The 22,999-nt window shown below is 37.0% G+C and overlaps 1 protein-coding gene across 1 annotated transcript in view; it reads left to right on the top strand.

Annotated features, from left to right (window-relative positions):
- ERP44 (endoplasmic reticulum protein 44) overlaps positions 1 to 22,999 on the top strand; it is a 55,324-nt gene that overhangs the window by 7,098 nt on the left and 25,227 nt on the right. Inside the window, exons 2-4 of the mRNA XM_056330440.1 lie at positions 13,989 to 14,061; positions 15,955 to 15,994; positions 19,022 to 19,137. Of these exons, the coding sequence (XP_056186415.1) occupies positions 13,989 to 14,061; positions 15,955 to 15,994; positions 19,022 to 19,137 (229 nt within the window). The remainder of the gene's footprint in view (positions 1 to 13,988; positions 14,062 to 15,954; positions 15,995 to 19,021; positions 19,138 to 22,999) is intronic.

The following is a 22,999-nucleotide window of genomic DNA, read 5'->3' as shown; positions in this document are numbered from 1 at the left end:
GCTGTTTTCTGTCTGGTTGGCTCCCAGCCTGTATGGGGTTACTGCACCCAAGATGCCGGACTTGGCCTTTGTTGAACTTGAGGTTCTTGCCAGGCCATCTCTCCATTCAATTGGGGTCTCTGAATAACAGATCTCTCCTCTAGCATATAAGCCACTTCACCCAGTTCAGTATCCTCAGGAAGTTTGCTAAGGGGGCACTCTGTTCCATCATTCTGGTTATTAGTAAAGACAAACCTTACACCCAATATTCATCTGGAGAAACTCCATTAGAGACCAGTTGGACATGGTTTCTTTGGTTACAGCCCTTTGTGCCCAGCGGTCCAGCTGCTGTGTCACTTATTTTATAGTTCGCTTATTCAGTTCATGTGTTGCCAATTTAGGTCTAAGGACAGTTTGAGACAGTGCATTAGAAACTTGCTAAAGTCAAGGCAAACAGTGTCTAGTACTCTTCGTTCACTTACAGAGCTAATCATCTCACTACAGAAAACAGATTGAGCTACTTATTTTAAAGCCGTGCTGGATGGATGTGGCTTCTGGAAAGAAAATTTGTCTTCATAATCTTCCTGGGGACCCAGGAAAATGTATTTGATCTGTTCTGTGGTTCTGTGTATGTCCAGCTTGCCTAAGAGCTTTCTAAGTTGGTCTTTCACTCATGTGGGTAATGCTTCACGTCTGTGGTACTCTGCTACTAGGCTCAGACCTCATCAGGAGAAAATTAGATGAAGACAACATTGAGTATCTAAGCCTTTTCCATGTCCTTTGTCACTACGTCCCCTGCTAGTTGAGCAGCAGGCCTTAGTCTCCCTTTGGTTGCCAGCATATCTGTAGAAACTTTGTGTTACCCTTAACCCTCCCTCTCTAGTTTCAACTCCAGCTGAGCCTGGGCTTTTCTATTTTCATCCTGCCTGCTCAAGCAATGTTTCTATACTCCTACCAAGTGTTTATTTTCTTACCTCAACCTTCTGTGTATTTTTTTATTTTTTTCACAAAACCAACCAAACAAAAAAAGTCATCCAGAAATTCTGTGTTAAACCATGTAGATCTCTTGGCATACCTACTTTCCACATGGTGGATTGTTTTTGTGCTTTGAAGAGGTTGTTTTGATCCCTTTCCATGTTCAGTGAATGGACTGTATTATTATTAATACCTGAGTGCGTACAGTTTTTGTCTTTTTTTTTTTCAGGGTTCTGTAAAGGTAACATTTTACTTATTAAAAAATAAGTATAGTAGTAGATTATAGATGGGAATTAGCGTAAGCCCCAATCATTGGTGACCTAGATCTGCAAGTTTCATTAGCAGTGGCAATGAAATGAAACACTGGAGATCCTGATGTCTTGTTTCCTGGAAGATGCAAGTTACATTTTATGTGTTGGAGTCTCCCAACTGCTTCACTTTAGGACCAATGTTAAGGATATGCTAACCCACAAGGAGATTTCAGGTGTATGATTTTGCTGCATTCAGTTTCAAAAGAAGATACTTTTCTATGGCATCAGTTTCTTTAATCACGGAAACTTTGTAGCCTAAATGGTGTTCATGGAAGGGGAACCTGAGCAGAAGGTGGAGCCCTAGAAATAGGGTACAGTGAGTGACCTGGTTCCTTGCAATACTTTTTGCAGCCAGTGTGTCTTCTGCCATGTGGGTCATCAGTGATTCTTGCTTGTTTGTTGCAGTGTTTCAAGGTGCATACAAAAAACAGTCTGTAAGGATGTCAGCTTTTTTGGGTTTTATTTTTATGGATTTATGAAGAAAAGTGGAGAGAGGAAAAGCAATCTAATCTCTGTTGCAAGATAACTGTCAGTGAAGCCTACATTTCGTCTCCAAGTGGATTCATGTGGCAAATTGGGCATAAACATGGAGAGAACTTGTTCATTAGGAACTCTGCAAGGATGTATTTTGAAAGCCAGGGAATAGGTGCCTGTTCCATTGGTCTCAAAAAAAAGACAACAGCTGTGATGGTGTTATGCTGTTTCCCGTAGCTGTCGTGATTATGAAGTGATATAATTAACTTTCTCAAAAGCTTCACAAAGAGAAAGCTTTTCAATGATGTATCCACTTTTGTAATCCCAAGAAGAGCTTTTTGTTCCTTTAGTCACTGTCTATCACTTCTGTCTCTTACAGTTTATTGAAATCCACTTTCTTAAGTTTTGCTGGCAACACTTAGCCCCTAAAGGCTTTGCCAATCATAAAAATTATGAAATTTCATAAATGTGTGTATGAAAATACTTTTTTTTTTTTTCTTCTCCCTGTTGAGTCAATTCACTTGGGATTTTGGATAGAATGACTGAAAGACAAATCAGTTGCTTCACAAAGGTAATTAAGACAGTATGTGGTGTGGGAGGGGAGCAGGGGGGTGAACAGTTAGGGGTTCTTTCCTACTAATGAGCCGTTAATTAGTGAAGGGAGCTCAGCAAGTGTGTGGGCCTCTCAGGAATTACCTTTGAATGACATTTAAAACTGCTTTGGTTAAGAATGTATAATTGCAGGGGGGAGAGACTTTTTTTAAGTATTTTTCCTGTCAATATAGGCCAGCAGAATTTGATAAACTAGGGCAAAAATAGGCAAAAACATAAAATTGGCATTGCAAAGCTCTTCAACATTATTTTAAAATAAGCCAATGCGTAGCTGTGATACCTTGCTGAGGATTTTGGTAACAATTTTGGTTGCAGCAGTCCTCTCTGTTGAGAACAGTAAGCTCGCTACATGTAGCTCGTTAATTACAGAGCCAGAATGTTTGATACTTGCTACCAGTTCAAGCACTGTACCATGTGAATGTGTTCACATTATTTTTAGGACCAGTCTGGAATACTTGCTTTAATATTATTGTGGGAGTCCGCCTGAAGCTGGCTGGGTTAATATTCCTTGGGCGATGTAAACCAGCAATGGGGTATGTCTGTATCATGTTCTTTCGTGCATTTCAGAATATCTGTGGCATGTCCTATGCTCTGCATCCTTTACTCTTCTGCTGTCCAGGGTTATCCAGGATAAATTGACTGCATATGTGCAGACCGTTCGCAGCTGTTTAGGGTAGAAAGAAAATAGCTTTTACATGCTCTGAGGTTAGCCATTCATTCTTCAAGCTACATGCATCTGTGGTCCCAAAGGTGAATTTTTCTCTTCAGATTCAGGTAGCATTGCTTTAATCAATGTTCTTCTGTAGAAGATACCTAATGGATTAATTGTAAAATTTATCTTTTTTTTTTTCCTCATTTAAATCAAGAAATTTTTCCAATGCCAATGTGTCAATTAGAATGCAGCTGTGGAGTAGTATTTCTATTACTGCTTAATCAGAAAGATCTTATCCCTTGTCTTCTCATATGTCATTTTAAGGTAGCAAATAATAAATAGTAACCTAAAAATTGAGGCAAAGCATTTGTTAGAGACAAGCTAATGGATTGCCAGGGAGCTTCAATATACTATGATTGGAGTTTGCATGTAGAATGCAAGTTTATGGAGTGTACATCACAGATTTGCCTGGAATGAAGAAAAGAAAATAAAGTAACAGAAATTTAGATGATGTTTTAAATTGATTTGTTCTAAAGTTCAGAGTTCTTAACGGAATGAGAAGCTGATGCAGCAAAACCCCATTGTATTTTAGAAAGTTTTTATTTTCAAAATTCAAAGGTGTGATTCCTCAGAAAAAGAGGGAGGAGAGGCAGCAACACAAGACTGAATCTCAAATGGGTTTAATGTATGGAAAAAATGGCTTTGTATGCTACAGACAGCTGTGTCACAAAGTACCGTAGTTGTCTTGATAGTTAACAAAATCTTAACATCCTGCTGAAATACTAGGAGGTAATGTGAGGAAATGTGGCATCTCGATCATGGTCAAGGAAGAAAAAAAGTATTTGTAGCACAAGAAGGGTCTTAGTGATACTGGAAGTAGTATTGCTAAAAGCTCTAGATCTGAGGTTAGTAAGCCGGGGTGGTTTCATGCGTATTCATGTGTGTGTTAGTTCTGGCTGAGGTTGCAGGGGGCAGCATGACCATGTAATGCTAAAACTGGGAGAGTATTTAACTTGAACTGCTAATTGTTTTGTGTAGGTTTGCTGTATTTTTTAGGGAGTGTTGCTCTGCTGTTTACTTCTAATCATCATTGCCTTCATCATCAAATAAGGATGAGGCAAATCAAGCTGGCTGTGGTTCTATGCTTTCAAACTGAGGTTATTCAGTAGTACAAATAAGCAGCAGCACTAATATGAACAGTACAATTGAAATAGTGTTATCAGAGACTGGTTTGTTCACTTGTATTCCTTTAGGTTGTCTTTCAAGTGGTAAGTAAACCAGTATGTTTTGCTTCCCTTTGGGTGGACTGGGTGAGAATGACCCTACCTGTATTTTTCACCTTAGTATTTTGTTTGTCTAATTGTCACTATTACTGCTCTTTTTTGTTGTCTTGCTTTTTTTTTTTTTTTTTAAATCCAATGCTTCAGCTGTATAGTTTAAAGCTGTATGGATCCTGCACCTCAGGACTTGCAGAATTGTGATATTTCATTTATAAATGCTGATAAGAATATGCAAAATGCACATTTCTCCAATGCTGCACTTTTGTTGTGCCATCTGACTGCTATTTTATCTAAATTGGTTCTTAGGTATTTCTATCATGGAGGGCTTGTTTATACATGTTTATTATAGCCCTTATATCTGCATTTGAGCAGTTGGTTTCAGTAGTTCATACCTACTTTTAAAACAAGTTCCAGCCTGAAAGGTAAAACTCAACAGCCCTGTCTTTGCTTACAGTTCCCACCTTTCTGCAAAGAGATAGGTAACAATGTTTTGGAGCAGAAGAGTAAAAATGTATTCAGTATTGCAGGTTGATTGTATGGTTAATAAAAGGATAAGCAGCAAAAAGTGAGTAGGTGTTGAAGCTGAGCATTTCACTTGAAATGAGTTGGTATTTGTCTTGTTGAACAATAATACTGATTTGTATTAAAATATACCAAAATAGAAAGTGTCTTGTTTTTAAAGCAGTAGAATGTATGTAGGCAGCAAGTATGGCAAATTCAGTTATCAATTTACATGTTCAATCCAGATTATTCCAAGGTAGCATGTTCATGTGACATGGTAAATACAGTTTCTCATGAAAATGCTACTTTTGGTTTCTTCATTTTAAGATTATGCTTTGAAGAAGAGATTCTGAATTCTATGGCCACTCCTTCCACAGAATAACATAAAAAGTTTTGGATACATTTTAGTTTTCATTGTTAGTCCAAGAATGAACAAAACGCACATGTGTATATATATGTTATGTGGAAAAAAAAAAATAAATTCTGATTTCTTGTTCTGTGGTAGCCCTGTGTGTCAAGACTAGAATAAAGGGCACAGGAAAGACTGTGGAAGGTCATAAGGAGTAACAGGATAGTATGTTGTTTTCTGTAATGTTCCGTGTGGCTCGCAAAACACAGTTCCTAATAAGCCTTCTGGTTGGACTTGACAATTTGTATGAAACGACACACAATTTCTTCTCTAATGCTATGCATCAAAATAATTTCAAAAATATTATAAGTGCAAAAATGGTATTTGATTTATCTTCAAATGCAGAGAGGAAAGTATTTAGAAATTATTTGCATTTCAAGGTTACATGTGTGATCTGTAATGTGAGGAATGGCATTAAAGAACACAACCTCCAAGATTTAAACTCTCTACAATGAGCACTTACGGTAATAGATTTTACGTGTAATAGCATAGCAGTGGCTGAAATAGGGAACAGGCCTTTTTCCGTAGTAAAAAGGGGCAGCAAACTATTCTGCAGTGTTAGCCTTATCAAAGCCTTGACAAGACCGAGATACCCTTTATTTTGTATTGCTGGATCACAGCTTTAGCTTATAGGTGCTGGCTTTCACACACAGCAACAGCTGCTTAACTTGCATTAATAATTTTGGAAATTGCCTTTGTATTTTAAGTGGTTTATTCCTTCTTCAAAGTGCATCTGTGTGGTGTTGCCAGATAATCAGAGCAGTTTGTAGATATGTGAAAGAAAGGAAGAGTTATCAGAACATGAGGTTTTTTCCTAAGCTGTACAAATTATACCTTTCTTTTTTCAGAGGAATTCTAGCTTCTTGTGTAAGAGAAGAAGCTTGGTAAAGGAAGTATCTATAAAGATTCAGAATTTTCAGTAGTTTCCTGGGGAGCTAAATTCATGGCTTTAAAAATGTGAAACAGCCTTTAAGGTAGGCTCACATTTCTGAGGATGTGGAGCAGTCTACTAAACGTTATTCATGAAGTAATACAGTTGTTCAGACACCTATTTACATCTTTGTAGGTATATGGACTGTGTTGCCTTTAAATGGGTGTTTAAGACAAGTAAACTGGTGCATTAAGGTCCTCAGTAGAGATTGCCCTTTTCCCTCCAGGCCAAGAGAAATAACTGAAAATTAGAAGTAGTTCAACTGAAAATAAATTATAGGTCTTACCTCTTGTGAATCTTTCTTTTTTTAGACATGCTTTGTCATTTTTTGAGCCCCGACTTAAACATTTCTATAAAAGAAAATTATCCATAAGTTTGTGCCCAGAGATTTAAGCTTTAAAGTTGTGTTTGGGTGCATGATTCTGCTACTAATAGCTTTATGGAAAAAATGCAATGCATTGAATTGCACATTGTGTTAATGAGGTTTAATTTTCATCTCTGCAATGGACTTTTTGAATGAATATCTTGTGTCTTCTTATAGTAGTTCACAAGCTATTGAGGTTAACTTTCCCATTTTTTCTGGGAATGTTTGGTGCTGTGGTAACAGGCCATGGAGATAGATATCTTTGCAGCTATGAATCATTCCCAGTCATGCACAACAATCCTACAGGTCCTTTGCTTGTATGTTAAGTTCAGTTGTAGAAACCATTAGCTGTGAGGTTTTCTTCTGATTTGGAGTGTCAAATCAATATTATTTGGAGTTTCAAAGATACTGTTCTAAATTATGAATGTGTTTGGGTTTTTTTGTTCCCAACATTTTCATTGGCAAAAAGTTCTTCAATATTAATAATACATGTACCTACACCAAGTATTCCTGTCAGACACTTGAAATGGGAGTACATGACAGGATATGTGAAGGAAAAAACCTGTTGTGCTACCTCTTTTTAATATGGTGGTCTCTCTACCAAACTCTGTGCAGTTATAGCACTGTTTGGCTAAATCGCTATAAAATTGAACTGTCTATCAAGGCTAAAGAAATACGTTTACTTTTCTAATATATATATATATAATATCCATATATCAGCTGAGTTAGATTTTTATCTCTGTTCTCATGGAAGGTAGTCACTGCAATTATTAAATCTATTTTTAGTAGCTTCTTTTGAGTGTTTAAAATTTCCCTGATTAAAGATACGGCTCTTGAGAGAAAAATAACAGAAAAAGGATTATTTTGGTAAGAATTTAAAAATTGCTCTGAAAATGTAAATATAGCTCAGAAGTGATCGTTAGTGTTCTGAACAAATACAGTTTTATCTCATAGTCTTGTAGTGAAAGGAGCTTACATTATTAACAAAAATCCTGCTTAATCAACAGGGATGGCAGCAGTTAGTCTAAATTATGAAAGTATTCAGGCACAGTCTGGAATCAAGTGGTGACAATTAAGAATTGAACTGCTCTCACTGAGAGGGTGAATAATGTTCTTTTTTTATTTTTCCCCACCGTTCTCTATTTACTGTTATCTCTCCCTGCCCTGAACTTTGTGGTTCATTATAGGGCTTCTGGGAATGCTGCCAGCGAGATGCTCCTGATGGATGGCTCTGAAGCCAAACTTCAGGGGCTCTTACAATGTCTGTCAGCCTCGGCGTTGCTGTCTCCTGGGATTGCTGTCAATTTGTATCATCCTACAGCAGGCTGTAAACCCGTCTGCTTCCTGTTGTCCATGAGTTTAATGCAGACCTCAGAGCAGCAGCAGATTAGCGGCATGCATAAAGGAAAAAAGTACTCGGGGACCGAAAGTCAGCTGCAGAGTCCTGTGGGGCTAGGACTTCAGGTAGTAACTTCAACATGTCAATCTGGATTAGGTGTGGGCTAGAGCTGGTTGCTAAACATAAAATGATTTTGTGGTAGAGGAGGAAGGTGGTTTAGTAGTGTGCCTTTAGGATTTCCCAGCAGGAGGAAAAGGTAAATGGAAAGTTCAGCAAGTGAAAATGAAGACTGTTCTTATTCACTGCCTTGAAGGTGTACTACTAATTAGAAATCATAATGCTCCAATAATAGATTTTCTGTATTCCTCAGATAGTTTGCTCTGCAAATCAGGACCTCTATTTCATTATGTGAATTAAAAAATAAAGATGTGAAGAACTAAAAAGACCTGGTTTTTTTTCCCTTTTCTTGTAGTTTTAAGATTATGCACAGTTAAATTGTTAAACTCCTCTGCAAGAAAGTGGTGTATAAAGTATGATAAACTTGGAAACAAACACTACTAAATCTATAGGCCTGTCTCTTCAGTTTTCAGTTAAAGAACTAACAGCACTAACTGATAAGAGTGGAATGTTGATAAATGGTTGACCTAAATCTCCTGAATAACCAGTGGGCTTGTAGTGGTTTAACCCCAGCTGGCAATGAAGTATCACACAGCTGCTCATTCGCTCCCCGTGTGTCAGGATGGAGGAGACAATCAAAAGAGTAAAAGTGAGAAAAGTCGTGGGTTGAGATAAAGACAGTTCAATAGGTAAAGCAAAAGCCACACATGCAATCAAAGCAAAACAAGAAATTAATTCACCACTTCCCATCAGCAGGCAGGTGTTCAGCCATCTCCAGGAAAGCAGGGCTTCATCATGCATAATGCATCCCCCTTCCTTCTTCTTCCCCAAGCTTTTAATGCTGAGCATTGATGTCATATGGTACGGAATATCCCTTTGGTCAGTTGGGGTCAGCTGTCCCAGCTGTGTCCCCTCCCAGCTTCTTGTGCACCCCCAGCCTGCTTGCTGGTGGGGTGGGGTGAGGAGCAGACAAGGCCTTTGCTCTGGGTAAGTGCGGCTCAACAATGGCTAAAACATCCCGATATTATCAACACCATTTTCGGCACAAATCCAAGACATAGATAGTCTTATACTAGATACCGTGAAAAAAATTAGCACTATCTCAGCCAAAAGTAGTACAGGACTTCATTAATTGAATGTGTGGAGTGGCAATTGAACAGCATCACAGTCAGCAGAAGACAAGTTGAAAATGTGTTTGTTTCCTGTTTGGAAAAGGGATATGAAGCCTGGCAGAGGTCTGCCAGGTTGGGAGTGAATGGAAGGGGGTTTGTTCAGGCATTTTGTTTGGTGTGCTGTGTGTCAGAGGAGGATAATACTGTCTTTTGGGCAGTGCTTTGAGGTCTTTCATTAGAAAGAATGAGTCAATGTCAGCTAATTTGTAGTTACTCAGAAGCAACTAATACTGGCTCCCAACAGAAGTGGCGAACTAATTTTTAACTTCAAGTGGGGATCAAAACTGGACCAGGAGTACTAGGTTTTCTTTACAAATTAAATTTTCCAGGAAAAACATGAGCAGTTTCATCTTCAGAAATATCCAGGAACCTGAGCTAATATATTCCTGCTTTATTTGACAGTATTTCTGAGGACCAGAAGAGTAAAAATAACACGTGCCACATCCTCTTTCCTCCCCCTGTATAAGCACAAATTTTACCTTTTTGAATGCAGTTCAATTCCTGACTTTGTCCCCTCAGTAATGTGTTCTGTAAGTGTATAACGCTTTCTGCATTCATTTGGTTTAGTCTATAGTTTTTGTCATTTTTCTAAAGTGTTAAATGATTGTGAGTAGGTTACAAACACACTTATCTAACTTGTGCGGTTTCACATTCAAGTATTTAGTATTTTAATATTCTACTGTATTTTTTGAAAATTTTTCTTTCATACTATTACATTCATAGTTTTACCTTCAGAGATTTTAGTAGTTTAAGTATTTAAAAAACACAAATATAAAAATACTGCCTTTATATTGGATAAAATTAGCAGTGACCTGAGTTATTTCCACATGTACTTACATAGGTAATTTTCCTTTTTAATTGTTTGTTGCAAGGTGCTTTCGTCATTGAGTTTGTAGCTGTTTTGTGAGGTTGGTTGGAAAATATGTTTTTCTCACCAGTTACATTCTATGTCCTTCTGTAGGCCAGTGGAGTGCAAAGTTTGCATTTGAAAGTGAAAAAACTGTGAAGACTTTTTTTTTTTTTAGCCAGAATGTTTTTCAGAACATATGTTCAAGACCTGTTTTATAAGGTGTGTAGCTGACATTCAAAAATGATCTCCTCAAAAATATCTTGTTATCTGCCTGTGGGTATCAAGCACAGGCCTTGTGAAAGTTCAGAAAAACAGTGTAGCTTCTTAGCAATTTAAATAAGAATTTGTATTCCTTCATGTTAAGTATTAATGCTAGTAATATCATAAACCCTCTTGCATCTCGTGGGAGAGCAAGATTACTGAGTCAAAAGAATGTGTTTTCTTCCTTACAGGCATTATACCTTTATGAAAGCTTCAGCTGAAGTGTCTTTTGCATAGTTACTGACATTTCTTCAGGGAATATTTTTTTTTTCCCCCTGAGCCTATCTACTTATGAAGGTTTTGGCACCCACAATTAAGAACATGATTATGAATGTATTTTGACAAGATAGAAATTTTCATGCTTCTAGTGGAAAACTTTTTTCAATTATCTCAGGTTTTGCGCAGCTTTTGGAGAAAGTGTTCATAGTCTCAGTATTTTTCTGCTACTGTTTAATATAAAAGGGCAATAGGATATACAGCTTAATTTCATTTTCACCTTCAATATATGAAGATTGAGGTCTTTGTTTCAGTATATGCAGCTTGCACCATGTTTTTCCACAATAAGAGTTAAGAAAGCAATCAAAAATTTTATTCATGCTATAAAAAAGTTTTAATTTGCTTTTTCTGCACATAGCACAGTCTAGTAGAGGGTTTTATTGGTTAGTAAGCCCTGTGCTTTGATTTTGCAGTTAAATATTTGCATTGGAAGTTAAGGTATATTGTAGCGATTTACAAATGCAGCTACAGTTCCTGATGTATTTAAGTATATCTGCTCAATAACATAGCCTATTACCCGATTGCAGATAATATGCTTATCTATGTTACATGTAATTTATTCTATTAGATGAGATTTGTGTTACTAATATAAAATTGTATTAGAAAAAGCCATGTGGGTTTAAGAAATTGGTGTCTTATCTGTTTGGTATACTTAGACAATACAAACTGCTGAGCTTTCTGTGAAAATAATTTCACTGAGACTTACTGTGGAAATTCTTTCCAAGTATGGATGCTGATGCAGAGCTGTGTGCAGCAGTTAAAAAATTCCCACTTTCTAGAGGCTTACGTGGATTCTCTGTGTCAACAAGCATTATCTAAGGTTATAAACAGGGTAAGTAACTCTGTGGTCTTCAAGGGTATGATCAGAGGTTACTGAGACCTTGTGGGGCAGCTAAAGCCTTTGGAACTAAGATGAGTTTGCAAAGTCATCTGTGGTAGGAACATCGGATGTTGGCCAACAAAATTAATGTTGAGTTACATTGTCCTATATTGCCTAAAGCAATACTCCAGTTGTTATCGTTAATCCATAGCTACTGCTTCAGTTGTACACAAGTTACATCTAACCTAATACTTGCAACAAAACAGCATGTGCATACAAACAAAAACTATGCCAGTGCATTCACATGCTTAACTGACCTATTACTATAAATATAACTACTTACTACCAGCACCTCCCTATAGCAACACTATGGAAGTGTCATCCCATGCACCACCCAAGGAATGATGGGAAGGTATCAGCACTGATGGTTGCCATTGACTGTCACTCATCTGAAAGTAATCTGACTGATGCGGGCCAGGGTCCATATATATATATATATATATATATATATATATATGTAGCTTCTCTTTGCAAAGACTGAAGGCAGTCCTCCCTGACTGCTCAACAGTCAACACCACCAGCATCTTCAAAGGAACCTCCCCAAGACTGGCCTGCTGCAACTTGTACATTACATAGCTTGCCTAATCAGATATTTTTTGGCAGACCGTGTAATTACACTTAATTTTGATTATGGACCTTACAGCTCAACTGTTAGTTTTGTTTCTCTACAGTCATCTTAAAACCACAGTTCAGACATTTGTGTCAGGCAGTTTAAGTGCTGCAGGAAGGCTGTGCAGCCCTGCCTCGGATCTTCAGACCTGCATATAAGATTAGTCTCTTGTCCAATTACCAAGTGAGAAGCACTGGTACATATTTTGTACTATAACAGCTTGTGGGGTTTTAGCCTGTAGTGTAAGATGGAGCATATGTACTGCCCAGTGGCTTCTGTATGGGAAATATGAAAGGATTGGTATCTTCACTGAAAAGTGGTTAGTGATCCATAAATCAGAAGAAGTTGAAAATGGTTGCTGCAAATCTCACCTGCTTGCCATTTACAGTGATAGTTTGAGAGCTATTGACACTGTCTTGCTGCAGAAGTGTGCCATAGTTTTCGAAGCTGATCTTAATGCAAGCAGGCATACAGTTTGGCTGGTTTTTTTGAGGCCAATATTTGATATACGCTTTCCATAAATGTTAGAAAACTTGATGTTTGATGCTGGATTAATCTTTTGATAAATTGTAAATGGTGTCAAAGGCAAGTGTGCCCTGAAGGCTTGTTGCTTGTAGTCATGGTTCTAGTATAGGTCCAGGATGGGTCTCAGGCTCTTCCATAAATACAGATATCCTTGTATCACTGGATCCTTGTATCCAGCTGCTCTACTTGACATTATTTGGATGCTCTTTATGCTGCTAGCTTTTTTCTTGGTGTCTTTAATCAGCTCTGACTCCATAGCCATAAGCAGATTTTCTTTACAGCTGCAAGGATTAAACTAAATTTCCAGGAACATCAGTAGTATATATGTTTTGTGCCACTGCATCTCAGTGCAAGGACTAATTAATTCTTCAGATATCATTGTCAGTCTCTGGTCTCTGTCTGATTCCTTGACCTGTGTGTTCCTGTCAGTTCTCTACTGAAAACGTTCCTTTTCCTTTCCCGCCGTCTCTGTCAGCTGAGGAACCACAGATCCACTGAAAACATGAGGCTGGAAGGCACCTCAGTGGAGTGTCTGGTCCAAGCCCTGGCCCTGCTTAGACAGGTGCTGACTTTCTGACCAGGTTGCTCAGGGTGAAAACATTCGCATCCCAGACCAGAATCTGTATTGTCCTGTTCAAAAACTTGCAGGCTTATCTCTCTCAAAGCAAAAATAAGTTGTAAATTACGGATACCTCTCACCTGGGATAGAGCAGCAACTCTACCCCGCTTTTCACTTCTGCATTTTGAGATAAACGAACTCAGCCTGTTGCAGTGAACATGAGAGTGCTCTTCCATAAAACTGCGTATTGCGGTGATAGTTGCATTAAGAGTCATGCGTGTGTTGCTCTAATGAAATGATCTGGCTGATGCGGTGTCTCAGTTTTTATAGTCTGATATGGTGGAACTGAAGCAGTGTCAAGAAAAAATACAGAAGGAGATAAAAGACTGTAGCTAGTTGAGTTAGATACACTGAAACTGTTTTCTAAAACAGCAATACAAATGGAGGCAATTGCAAGCTTTACCTAATGAGAAAATTTTTAGCCAGGCAAGCCCTGTAAGTGACAGAAGGAATTACTTGTCTCTGTGTGAAACCTCTGAGCCTATGTGCTACTGGGCTGTGTGAGATTTAGGTGGCTAAACTGGGTTTTCATTTCTTTCTTGAGAGTGAATTTATGAATGTAAGTTATTCTTAAAGGTACAAAATTTACCTGTAACATTTCTGCCAGCATAATAGAAAATCAAATTGAGAGAGCCAATTTTGCTTTAAATATGAAAGTATGTTAAATCTGTAAATAGTGTTTATTTGTATATTTGTAGTACTGCTGGCAGCTGAAATGCATAGACTGAATTACATACAGTTCTTTTACTGCTCTTCTCCAGCTTTTGAACTGTATCGTTTAAAATCATAGATATGTTACCACTTTATTGCTGAAACTTTACATACCTTACTGGTTTGCTTTCTCTTTTTAGGTGTCTTGGCTTTTTAATCCAACAAGAAGTGAAATAACAAGTCTAGATAGCGGAAATATAGATGACATTTTAAGTAAGTATTTTGAATATTATTTTTTCTTTGTATGTTTACAGTCACTTACCTGTGCGAGTCTTGCAAAGCTATTAAGTGAATATGCATACCCTAGCTTTGAATATATGAATTGCAATTGACACAGAGCTATTAAGAGCCTATGATCAAAATTAGCTGTCTGAACTAGTGTATCACCCAACAAATTAACTTCATTGTAATCTCAACGAGGATTTTTTTTTGAATCTGAGGATTGAAGTGTCTGAGAAAAATAGCTGGTATCTTGTTTGCAGATAGGAGTGCTTGAATGCATAAGCAGAACCTGTCAAGGCAGCATCTTAGAAGTTCCCCTCAAAACAGCAGCAACTGAAACCCATGGTGATGGGCCTTAAGTATCTTGCTTGTTCTGCTGTGCTTTTCCTCAGGTTAAGCATTGTCCTGATTCTGGTGGCTTATAGAAAGGAGACCTCTAAATGAAACAGATGTGTATTCCTTGTTTGAAACCTTTTCTCCTGAAAAGTACGCAGTTTGCCAGTATCTGGTTATATTCATATGAAACAATGTAATAACTTTTTTCCAATATATGGAGAAAAAAATCTTTATGCTCTTTTATTTGTCTCTACTAGAATCTGCCTACTATTGCAGGATTGCTTTGTGTAGTAAATGTATGATGAGGGATATGAAACCTGTTTGTAAATAACTTGTATACAGTGGAAAATGTAAAATCCTTCTGTAAAACGTTATTCATAAAAGGAAATATATGCAAAGTGTAAGTACTTTTTAAATTTATCCGATTACTTTCAATGAATACTTTATGCCTTGGAGGTAACTCTATATTTCTCTATGCTTATTAATTTCCTGTTTACCACTTGCATTCTTTGCTGATAATGAAAATCTTAATGCCATAATTTTAATCAAAACTGTACTTTTTCCCAGCTTTCTCAAGAGTTGTATTTTTCTTGATGTTGTCTTTTCCAGGCTTCCAGCATCTTTGCGCATAACTGCTTCGTAACTTTGTCAATAGTGCAAATTTGTCTTGCAAACTTCTGCTTTATAAAGCTGCAGCTGATACTCTATAGTTCCAGTATTTATTTCAAGTTTTTTTCAATGTCTAGGCCACTACTATTAATAAAAATGAATTTACAGCATGGTTGTTATACTGTGTAAATATCACGATTTAATTTTTTGGGCAAGAGATTTGTCTTCATGGTTTTGATTTATTTTCCTTTTTTTTTTTTTTTTTTTTGTATGTGAAAAATAATATACAGGAGCATGATTTTACTACCTCATCATATGTATCCCTATAGTATTGCATTTTTTGTATTATTGTCCCGTAGCATTTTTCTTTTTTGGGGACTAAAGATTTCTCTGCTACCTTTTTGCCTTAGTATCCAGGTTCTTAGCAAATAAGGCAGGTAAGGACTAACCAGAGCAAGCTGCATAGGCAGACTGCATGTTGGTCATTCTTCTAACCCAAATAGCTAACACTTCAGCTTTTAACTGTTTTTAACACTTATGAAAAATCTAGCTAATGCTTAAAAGATATGCTAGAGTGCAACTTCTGGCTTTGAGTGCCTTAATTTTAAATCCAGAATTACTTTTTGTCTCATGCGTTACTTAATTACTACTTTGATGTCTTAATACCTTAAGTATTGACATTTTTTCTGTCTGATATATCAATAAAGTCAATAAAATTATTGACTGAAGGTTTCTTTTGTCACTTTCCCATTTAATATAGATTAAATTTCAGATAAGATTTATCCTGGCAGTTTTCTAGCAATTAGACTAAGTTGTATGCGGGATAATCTAAAATATTTGCTTTTATAATTGTGGTGTGTATTTTTATAATCTCAGATAAAAGCACTAAGGTTTGCTTCACAATGTGACATTGGGTTTTTTCTTTTTCTTTCCTCTCAGACAATGCAGATGTTGCTTTAGTTAATTTTTATGCTGATTGGTAAGTTATACAAGTTGGGTTTTTTTCCTATGTTTAAACTTCTCTCTTCTGAAAACTCATGTTTGGCTATAGTTTTGTAATTGAAAATACAGTCATATGTTGCTTTCAAACTAGTTGGTTTTTTATGTCCTGATTACTTCCTCTTTTGCTGTTCTGCCATCTTTTCTTCCATTCAGGGCTCCTATCAGAGAAAAAAAAAGGCTTCTGTAGTAGTATGGTATAGCATGCTATGTAATTGATTTTTTTTTCCCTCTTAGACAGTTTTCATTAACTTTTTGCTCCTTATCATACTATAGTCCAAAATATTCCATTTTTCTGTTTTATTCTATGTTGGTCCCATGCTTGTGTGCTAAAAAGAAGGCAGCTTGAATTTACACTAAAAATCAATTCCTCCTCTAATCTAGAAGACCTTCCAAGTGGAGAACTAGAGAAATTATAATTGAGGGATGAAATCTGAGCATCCAGAAAAGGAAAGAATTTGGGGCCAGATGGGTTAGACGTTATGAAAAACATACTGAAAGGGAACAGTTTACCTGAAAAAAAATTGTTTTTTAAAAACTTGCATACAGATTCATTGTTAGAATTAATTTCAGCACCATACACTTTTTTTTTAAATTGTGTAAGAAGTAATTTTAAATGTTCTTTTCTGCTCCACCCTTAATATTTTTAAAAGAATCTTTAGCGAGGACGAAACCAGAAAAAGTGTTCAGAGAAAGTAAAATTTAACATGTAAATTAATATAGAAAAAGAGGTTAGAAGTAAAGCAATATATAAACCAAAGTACTGCACTTCAAATATTCCTCTCCCTGCTGTTTTGCTTTGTGAGCATAAAGCATTGGCCTTCAGACTCAAAGGTTATGTAGGTGATTAGACTTCTGATTCCTTTCACCTCCTTCACATCCCACTGTACGTCTAAGTCTGTAGGTTTGTATGGCCTAGAAATAGAAAGCATACAGAGCTTTACATGAAAAATTTACAGTTTGCCTTTACTGATAATTCATTCAACTAGTAGCAGGGTAATTTGAATTGTTTTGTAAAAGTGATTTTGAAAAATTCATACCCAGTCTTTTCATGCAGAAGTTCTCAAAGATGTTTTTAATGCCTTCATTTAAACTTTGCATAGAGATTATGCCAATCGAAACCAGTTTAATAACCTTTGTATATACCTCTGTCATTTTATAGACAATTGTTATGTTCAATTAGTTTGCATCTGTTCATTTGCTACCACAGACTAAATTGAGGCACATTTGAAACTGTAGAATTTTTCTTTAGAGAGATTGCATTTGTTTACCAAGTAAGCTGTTTGTTTGAAATGTCTTTCTTTATAACAATAGTACAACTAAATAACTAGTTAAGAAAGAAACTAGGTCTAATCTCTTACCTGTTCTGTATAAAATTATGCCGCAAAGGCTGTCTTTTGAAATAAGTAAATAAATGAAACTTCAGATAGTTATTTTCAGTCTGTGATCTGCAGATAGCTGGTGGATCATGGGCTACTTCAAAAGGTTTTAATAAAGATAACCAAGGAATGCAAACCTTGGAGAGTAAATTTAATACACTGAAATTTGGGGTCTGTATTGCAATTGAAAAATCATTTTTGGATTTTCCAGAAGATGTACTGCAGGAGGGTAAAAAACTATGTTCTGATACTTCTGTGATAAGGGGAGTATACTGGTATTTTAAAACTTAATATAATAAGGTAACAAGCATCCTGTTTTAGGGCCTTATTGCCATAGCTCACTCTGCAAATCCCCACTGTTATCAGATCCTCTGTAGAATAGATTTGCTTTGAATTTAAAGACTTGCATGTGCTTGCAAGTTGGTTCGCATTATAGCAAGCCATAATTTTAAAACATCACAGCCTTAATTATGATCATTACAGGTAGGCATTCAGTAATAACCTCTCAACCTAGCATGCTGCCAGCCTCTGATGTAACTTGACCTTTGAATGAGAACAGAACAGTTTTGCTGATGTAGATACTCTGCTGTGAGAACAGAAGAACGAGGAATGAGGAATGTAACATAACATGCTGCATAAATGGGTAGCATACAGTTGTCCTGCCCAGAGCAGGTTTCTTTCAGAAAATGGCCTTAAGCCCTGTTTGTATTTTGAGAGCAAAACTTGCCTCTTCACTTGAGTGTGTAGATGTAACAGCATCCCCAGGCTATCGCTGCTAAGTTTAAGCAGGGCTTCAGTGCGGGCTGTTTTATTGCAAGTCTGCTCCATGAGGTCTCATTCTGTCAACTTCCACAGTGCTGTTTTATGTCTTGAATTTAAAATTCTGCTCTGTGTTAAGAAGAACAGATTATAAATTTTTTTTATATATATATTAACACTAGTGCGTAGGTCCATTATTACCCTAAACTCCCCAAAGCCACCAAGGCATCTTTCCAATGCTCCAGCCTTTTCCATGGGCAGAAAGAGAGAATTTGCTTCAGAATCTGACATGACTAGACAAAGGGACCCATGGGATTCTCTTTGTTCATAGTGATGTAATAGCAGTCTGTTAAAATTCTACCAAACTTGAGCAATAATATAATAAGCAATACTTATAACTTCTATTTTTGACAGTTAGAAAGTTATCTCTGTGGTATTTTTTGAAGTTGATGGTGAGTAGTTGAATCTCAACAATTCAAGTAACATCTCTTACTGTATTTTTAAAATTACTTGCCCAGGGATAACTGAGGTAGAAAAAATGAAGAGCAGACTTCATGAATAGAATATATTTCCTGAAGACTTTTAATGGATTAATAATGTTTCCTAAGCAGATAAAGCAGGGAGGCATGGGGGATAAAGCAGATAAATCTAGAATGATTTCCCCCCACCCCAACCTGAATTATTTAAGTTACTTTTGAACCTATTTTTACCTAGTTAGTTACTGGGATGATTACCAATAGATGTGCTTTTCCAGTAGCTTTTCTTTCTTTGTTTTCATTTTTTTTCAAATATTGACATATTCCCAGAGTCATCAAGTAAAACATTTCAAATTAATATTTTGAAGTTATGATTTTGTGTTCTATCCACAGGTGCCGCTTCAGCCAAATGCTGCATCCTATTTTTGAGGAAGCTTCTAACGTAATTAAGGAAGAATATCCAGATAAGAATCAAGTGGTGTTTGCTAGAGTAGACTGCGATCAGCATTGTAAGTAAACCCCAATTTAGATTTTTCCATGCTATCCTGCCAGTAAATTACTCATTGCATCAAACAATATATTAGACGGCAATCTGAGATGGAGCCGTACCTGCCTCATCATTTAGCCCAGAGTTGCTTGTATACATCAGTGAACCTCTTTTTGCAAATTTGTAAGGGCATTCTCCAGTGTTTCTTTCTCATTGCATCCATAAACATACATTTATATGAGTTCAGCCTCTCTCATTTAATGGGGAAAAAAAGGACTGGGATTATAAATTGAATTGGCTTATTGAGGTGTCAGAGAAACACTAGTGCAACAAATGGTGCAGGTCTTCACTACCAAGAAGAGGAAGAGGTAACTTTCCATTGTCAGCATCAAGAATATGTTCTGCTCAGGTCTTCCTTCCAACTAGGAGTCATGGTGGACTCTAAGTTGCCTTTCACATAGCCAGGAGGAGATCAGAGCTTTTCTGCTTTGTTATTTGTACACACACTAACAAATGGTTACCTGTTGGGTTTTCCCCACATCTGTAAATACATGAAAATGATATGCCAAACCTTACTCATTTTATGCTGGTATTAATCCCAAACGTTGCTTTTTAATCCCATAATAAGTAAAATGTAAGGAACATCTGCTGCATATTGAAAGACAAATGGATAGCACTGAGGTTTTTGTTACAGTGCTTTTTGTAGTATAGTATCAGCTGTATCGTTTTATGCTTCTCAGAGTTTTACAGCATTCACAGGTATAATTTCTTGCAGTGACTTGCGATTTCCAAAGAGTACTAACAGCAGGAATTCAGTTCTAATCAATACTGATTATAATATTTGGGCTTTACGAAATTGTAAGCAGCACTGCAGCTGAGGAATCACTGCACAGAGTTATTAGTTTATATCTGCAGCATATTCCTGACACTTACATTGACCCAATAGTTGTGTCTATCTAAAGAGAGAACTTTATAGGACAGGAAAATGCGTATCTATGAAAATTATTTGATTTCATTTACTTTTTTCTTTCCCCTTTTGACAATCTAACTTTTTTGATGTTAGAGAGGATTTTTCCATATAATGAGAATTCTCGGCTTGAAGTGTCTTGGTTCTTACTTGCAGATTTAAAAGTCAGTAAGTCAGTCTTCCACTGGCACCATTGTGTGCTCTGTTTTGTATACATGCATGTAGTTGCCCAACAGTACGAGAGCCTATCTTGTGATCTTGAAAGAGATCTCAAGCATTAAAAAAAAACCCACAAACCACCAAACTTTCATGGGAGCAAACAGAATCCACTCAGTATCTGAAATGTAAAATAAGCTGATTCTTCAAACTGGTGGGAGTGGCCAAGGAAATTCTGATTTGTCTTTTCCCAAAGATCAGTAAGACCAGTTCGTGACCACAGGAAACGTAAATGCCTCTGGGCTTAAATCTTTGAATCACTGGCATATGGGAACCCCTTTATAGCCTCAGCTGGAAAAGAGGTGCAACAGTATTCACGTAAGGCGGCTGCATGCTTCAAAGCTGCTCAGGTACCCTCCTGTGTTGGAGTGGTAGTTACGTCTTGATACATATGTCTTGATACAAACTTGATACAAAGTTTGAATGTTGGTGTTTTTGAAGAGCGGTTACATTAGGCACATGGCTGTAGAATCTCCTCCTCTGAGCAGATCTAGTGGCTTGAATACAGTGTAGAACAGTGCAGTTCTGTAACTGCCTGGAGCATTTCCAGAGCAGCGGCAGAATGAAGAGACCTGGCTGTATGTAATGTGCTACATTAGATATTTTTTAGTCTCCCTAACTTACAAGTCCAATAGCATTTTTTCTTTCTCATTATAATGTTGTCTCTGTTAAGTGAATGATTTCCTACCTCCTTCCTGAGTAGCCTTTTCCAGTATCACTGATTTTTGGGGGGTTTGTGAGGGTTTGGTTTTGGCCGGGGGTGTGTGGTTGTGTGTTTTTGGTAGGTTGGTTTTTGTGTTTTCAGGTTTTTTGGACCTGGAATACCCTCCCAGATCTCAAATACTTAACTACATTTTCAGCTTCTTTTTTTCACACTTGGTATTCTCTTCTACTTGCAATCATCCATCTATATGGTGTGTCTGGGAGATCTTAACCAAAAGCATAGCATTAAGTACTCGTAATTTCCATCCCTAGAAGTCAATTTTCAAGTAAGGCAATGAAATCCTTTGGAGGAGTATATTGAAGGCAAAGCCTGACAGGCAGTCTTTGCTGGATTTTTCTAATTGAGTTTTTTGTCTTTCTTTGTTCTGAGATCTACTGCAGGATCTACACAAATAAATAGCAAGTGTTATGATTAGGTTTGTATCAGCTTATTAAGCCAGTCACTCTACATACTTGAAATTACTTTTACTTATACTTTTGTATATATTCTAACACTTTCATCAGTAATAGTTTTTCAAATAACCTTGAATCAGTTGGGGAGAAGGGGAGAATTAAGGACATTCGTACTTCCAGTTTACTACAACCTTTTATGGTTGTCCTTAAGTATTATCTCAGTGTTTAACAGTTTGGTTGGCTCATCTTTTCATTGAGTTAAGATATTGACAATGAAACTTTCTGTAAAGTTCTCACAAAATACTGTAGTAAGTCTGTACTCAACATCAGCCTGTGATGTCGAGTTTTATTGTTAAGGTTTGCATTAACAACTGAAGTCCTTATTTTGTTTGCTGTAGCTTTAGTTGCTTGGGTAATTCAGAGAGTCTTTGGGCTGCTGGATACCCAGTGTTTAGAGATGTTCTTGTCTTAGCCGTTATGCCTAAAAACAGTGATGTGTTGTCGTCCCATCCCGTATCCTCCCCCCCCTCCCCTCCCCAAGTATTTGAAACACCTTAGAAGCTTATTGCTTAATCTTCTCATGTGCTCATTGAATTGAGCTCATGAGAGCTTGTTACAGAGAGCTAAGGCCTGGATGGAGGAGAAGATGTTACAGCAGAGATTGTCTTCCTTCCCCTGGGAGTAGGTGTAGTGGGCTAAGTAGTATGAGGCAGCCAGGTGTTTTGGTCTTTGTTTTTATTACTGGAATACTATGAGTTCTCTGTACTTACTATTTGTGTCCTTAACTTAAGAGGATGATGAGCATGACTAGTGCTGCAGAAGCTGTAAAATGTGAGAACTAAAAATAAAATCCTGTGACAGACCAAGTCTTTTCTCCCCAATTTGCATTGCCTTTTTGAATTAGAATAGTAAAGCTGCATAGGTCATTCCTGGTTCCTAGTGTTTATTTACTGGGTTGTAAGCAATGGTATGTTTTATGGCACATAGTTGTTGTGTATGTCCTAAAGTTTTAAGTATTTTAACTTTGATTTTGATGGATGTAATAGCAGCTTTATAGTAAGAGGGTGAATATTACTCAGTTATCCAGCTTGGGCCTGCTGTAATAGTTTACTAAATGCTGGAGTCAAGATTGTTATTGTCTCTCCCCACCCCCCATTTGACCTTTATATTTTTGCTTGTGTTTACATATTATAGCAACACTAGAATGTTTTTGCCAATATTTTGGGGTTTATTATGCCTGCAGATTTCATACCACTAGTAGTTCACTATTAGGATGATGTTCTAGAGATGGTGGATTATTTGCACTACAAATGATCTGCTTCTTTTTGAAGGCAAGTCTCTGTAGGGAGTCCAAATAGCTGATTTCAGGCCACTCAAAAACAGCTTTCAGAATGGTCAGCCAGGCATAGATACTTTCCATTTAATGTACTATTATTGAAGCACACTGCAGGGCCCAACAGCTCACGCCAGCTTCTGAGGGTAAAGCAAATTAAAGAGAATTATTGATGCACCGCCAAATGTTTGATTCTTAATGACAAAACCATCATTCTGTCTGCTCTTATAGCCAATATAAAGATGTTTTTCT

The sequence above is a fragment of the Falco biarmicus genome, chromosome 3 (genome assembly GCF_023638135.1).
Source record: "Falco biarmicus isolate bFalBia1 chromosome 3, bFalBia1.pri, whole genome shotgun sequence".
Classification (NCBI taxonomy): Eukaryota; Metazoa; Chordata; class Aves; order Falconiformes; family Falconidae; genus Falco; species Falco biarmicus.
This window is presented reverse-complemented; position numbering and strand designations above follow the sequence as displayed.